The sequence below is a fragment of the Rhopalosiphum maidis genome, chromosome 3, assembly GCF_003676215.2.
Source record: "Rhopalosiphum maidis isolate BTI-1 chromosome 3, ASM367621v3, whole genome shotgun sequence".
Lineage (NCBI taxonomy): Eukaryota > Metazoa > Arthropoda > Insecta > Hemiptera > Aphididae > Rhopalosiphum > Rhopalosiphum maidis.
Genome location: NC_040879.1, coordinates 1715128 through 1719343, shown reverse-complemented (window position 1 = coordinate 1719343; position 4216 = coordinate 1715128). Strand labels below are relative to the sequence as shown.

General features: G+C 28.2%; 1 protein-coding gene across 1 annotated transcript; it reads right to left on the bottom strand.

Annotated features, from left to right (window-relative positions):
• Nucleotides 1-2420: 2420 nt before the first annotated feature.
• Nucleotides 2421-3708, bottom strand: LOC113559746 (THAP domain-containing protein 2-like). The gene is made up of 4 exons (XM_026965487.2): nucleotides 3392-3708; nucleotides 3061-3296; nucleotides 2843-2962; nucleotides 2421-2772 (listed from the first exon to the last, which is right to left on the bottom strand). The coding sequence occupies exons 1-4, from the start codon at nucleotides 3463-3465 to the stop codon at nucleotides 2600-2602; spliced, it is 603 nt and encodes a 200-aa protein (XP_026821288.1). The 5' UTR covers nucleotides 3466-3708; the 3' UTR covers nucleotides 2421-2599.
• Nucleotides 3709-4216: the final 508 nt, after the last annotated feature.

The window sequence follows — 4216 nt, the reverse complement described above, 5'->3', positions numbered from 1 at the left end:
TAAGGAAGCCGATAAAAAAAATAAATAATTAAATTATAAAACAAATTTTTATTGCACGTTATTTTTCTTATTTAAACAAATTTTGTATCTAAATATCAATAACAATTTTTAACATAGTTTATTCAGATAGGTTAACAATTTTTACATGTTATAAAATAAAATGGTTTTACTGAGTTTCTGTCGTTTACTAGCAGTTTTCATAATCGAGGATGTTATTATTTTACTGTAAGAATATAATCTCACGTTAAGATAGGTTCTGGTTACTTTGTTTATAATATCGATTTTGTGAGGTCTTGCCAATAAATCTGTTGAATTCCAGCAAGCATCACATTTTGGAAATAGCGTGGTGTCTGTCGCCAGTGAGTTTTGGACATTTATCATAATTTTTAAATCCATATTTTTAATAAACATTTGTTTTTTATCCACCATAATGGTTTTAAATAATGTTTCTGTCAATTTAACAATTTTGTATACCCCATAAGAAGCATACTTCAAACCGCCTCTGTTTTTCATAATTGTAAAATATTTTGGTGTGGTATTATTTTGATAAACGTGATCATTTTCAATGTATGGATCTGTAATAGCTTCAATACAACCATCACATTTCAAAGTTGGGATTAGTTTTTTAACAATATATCCACTTATGTAATATAATATATTTTCAATAGTGATGCTATTAAAATCTAATTTATTGTACTGTTCTGCTAACAATGAAATATCAAATTCATTTTCTAAATTTTGTTCTGGTGCTTTATATTTCCATTTGATTGAAAAAAGAGAATCTTCATGAGGTGACATCAGTGTACAGTTTCCTGAGCTAAGTCTTATTGAAGTGTGCAATAAAGTACTTTTTAGAGCATGTTTGAATTGCAAACAGGTAGGATTATTATTATGACCCAATCGACCTCTCATAAATCCAAAAAAAATTTCTATTGCATCTTGGCTTAATTTGTATGTCAGAATAAATTTAAAATGTTGATTTATTAACAAATCCTTTGCTATAGCTATAGTAGATTTTATGGATGCAGCAAAACCTAATATGAATGTTTTTCTTTTACTTTTCCACAGATCTTGCCCAGTAGCTGTCTTCAGTGAATACAAATAGTCAATATTATTTTTCATTTTTGTTTCTAAGTATTGAATATTTTGTTTATTAATTGGTTGTTTAAAGCCTTTTGCATATGGGTTTCTGGAATTCAAGAAATCAAAAATCTCATCTACAACCCTGATGAATCTTATTGTTGCATCACAATTTTCAAAATCTTTTGAGGTCTTGGATAGAAATTGTAGAGAGTCTGCGACGGAACTGCTAAGTGTTTGAACTGCTAACTTTACCTTCATACTATTGCTTTTCCAATTTATATGTGAAGAGTTTATCTTGTTTGCCAATTTAAAGCCCATGTCGTTTTGCAGTTCAAATAATTTATGAATATATCTCCATTCAATAAGACTGTTGTTTGAATCTTTAAATACTCCTAGTGTTCCCAAAGCATTCCTAGCTAATTTAACATTATGGCATGCATCAGGTGTGAAATAAACATTAGCTTTAGTTGAAGTTATCGAAAAATCAGACTTGATAAAATCAAAAGGTTGGTCTAGATCACATCCTAGAGTTTTAAAAGTTGAAGAATTAGCATATGCTCCATCACAGGTGACTGCCACAACATTAATCCCAAATTTATCACATTGGGTAATAGCAATCCTAATTAATTGAGCTTGTACATTTGATTTAATTTTATCTACAAACCAATACCCAATTGGCCATTTCCATTTTTGTTTTAAGCTAGACAACATAAAAACTAAAACCTCCGTTGACTCTTTTTCACAGTCTTCAACTGTCAAACTATTACCATAGTCACAATAACCAACAAACCTTAAAAAATTTTAATTTATAAATTTATATCTAGTTATAATATATTCAACTATGAATAATATTTTCTAATAATACATACATATGACTAACTTTATCCCACTGAACTGATTTTTTAATACTCATGGAGTCTAATATCAAACAACAAAATTTGTCTTCTTTGGGAAATTTACCTATTTCTAATAGGACATCTTGTAAAATACCAGTTTCAGCATTTATATTTGATACCCAATTTCGTATAGCACTTGGATTAGGCAAAGAAATTGAAGTCCTTTAAATTACAATTTATTTTTCAAAATTACAATTTCTGTAACTCAAATATATAATTGTTTCAGTTATTGAGGATATATACCTACCTAACATAGTTATATGCTTTTGGAGAATAAAAATAAAGTGTAGTTGCAAACTTTTTTACTTCTTCGCTGTATCGCCTTGCAGTAGGAGCCACATTACCATTATTTATAATATCTTTTAAAAAAACCTCAGTAAAATTTTTTTCAATTATATTAGTAGTTTCTCTATCAGTACAGGATCCAATAGTAGACATCAATTGCTGATAAGAATAATTTTTATTAATAAAAATTACAATATAGTTTATTAATATATAAATATACAGTTAAGTTTCACTCATCCGGTAATCAGTCATCACTAATCACTAGAGGCATTTCACATATTATAATAACTTATTAAGTGTGTACTAAGACTAAGCCAATCTTTCTCAGTTAGCATTTACGTAAATACCTCAAGTGAATTTATTTTTGTGTTCTGCCTTCTAACCGTTTGTTGTAAAAGTTTAATTCGCTTTTTGAGGTTGGCTTTTTTTGGTGTATCAAACAATTTTTTTTTAAATTTTCTTTTAAGTGTTGGTGTATATGTAGGGGTATGAGGTGACTGGCTGGAATCTGCAACAAATTTAATACATGACAAAGCATTATTGTATATAAATTAAAATTGTTAACATATTTAACTTACTAGGTCCAATAAAAGTCAGATCGACAACTTCATAATTACACCCAGCATTTTCAACACCAGAATCAATAGGTAAATTAGGAGAAGTAGTTATTATATTAATTATATTTGATGAAGAAGAAACTGTAGATAAAAATGTAATTTACTTAATATAGGTAAGTAGTAGTAATAGGTAAGTAGTACAAATACAACATTGAATGTAAAGAAGAATTTAATTTTACCTGAAGAACTATAATTGTGATCAAATTTGTTGCTGCTTAAACATTTTATTGCTTTTTTGGAACAATCGAAATTGGATGGTATAGCTGTATTTTTTAATATAAGTTTTTCGGGGGCTTCAACAAATTCACTTTTATTAAAATGGAGACTGCATAAGCGTGAAAATTTTGTTGGAATGAAGTTATCTCTTTGGATAGAGTGCACCCATTTTTGTCTCCTTAACTCATCGATTGGAAATCTATAATTAAAAACAAAATATCAAACACATTATTAAAAGTGTATTTCAGTAGAGCTAATTATTTTTGATAACTTTTTTGTAAAGTATTTAGTTACCTAAATAATTTTGTAGTTGAACCAACAACCCCGTCCTTGCTACTGCATCCATCAGCACAGCACTTATATGGCATAATTGGAAAAATAGCATAAAAATATTAAGTCTCAAAACAATATACCTATTGCAAAAAACAGAACACAACAATACTGTCAACAGTGTCAACTACTCAGTTTTGAGTTTTCACAGTAGTACAGTACACAAGTCAACAGACAACAACAACAATTGATAAGGCAAAATCTACATCGGCCTCGATTAAAATGGCGGATAATAACTTCGCATATTATCATCAGTTAGCAATCTAGTTTATTATACATATCTGTGCTATATAGTGACTAGTTTATTTTTATATCTAAGTTGATATTATAAAGAAAAATGTAAGCCGATAGTTGGTTGATGGCTAACGTGGTTGTATTACTTATTTCCTCTCACTTTTGGTCTTAGTCATAAATGTATATATTTATCGTTTTTTTATCAGAAATGAAAATATTAAATTAAAAGACGTTACCTACTTATATTTTAAACTTTGAGCCAAAGTTAGTAGGATATGTCTTGGAATTCCATATAAAATATATCAAATATAATTTATAATATTATATAGATAAATATTCGTGTTTATCTTAGTTTTGATACGTTTAAAATGCGTCCAACGTTGATAAGAACACAGTGGTGAATTAAAAAGTATTTTTTTCAAGTTTAGTCGATAAAAAATTAAGCGATTCGTCATTTTATAATATTTTAACTCGGTTTTAATTTTTAACTCATTAATGCTTAGCCTTGGCTAAGTAGCTAATAGCTAAGTACTAATAATATAGAATAGCTGCCGA

Bases quoted from the DNA above. Each gene is read 5' to 3' on its own strand.
- LOC113559746 (XM_026965487.2), bottom strand. From the start codon at position 3,465: ATGCCATATAAGTGCTGTGCTGATGGATGCAGTAGCAAGGACGGGGTT. The intron at 2,963-3,060 runs GTAAAATTAAAT...TTTTATCTACAG, and splicing joins TCACAATTATAGTTCTTCAG to TTTCTTCTTCATCAAATATA. The intron at 2,773-2,842 runs GTAAGTTAAATA...AATTTGTTGCAG, and splicing joins TCTGACTTTTATTGGACCTA to ATTCCAGCCAGTCACCTCAT.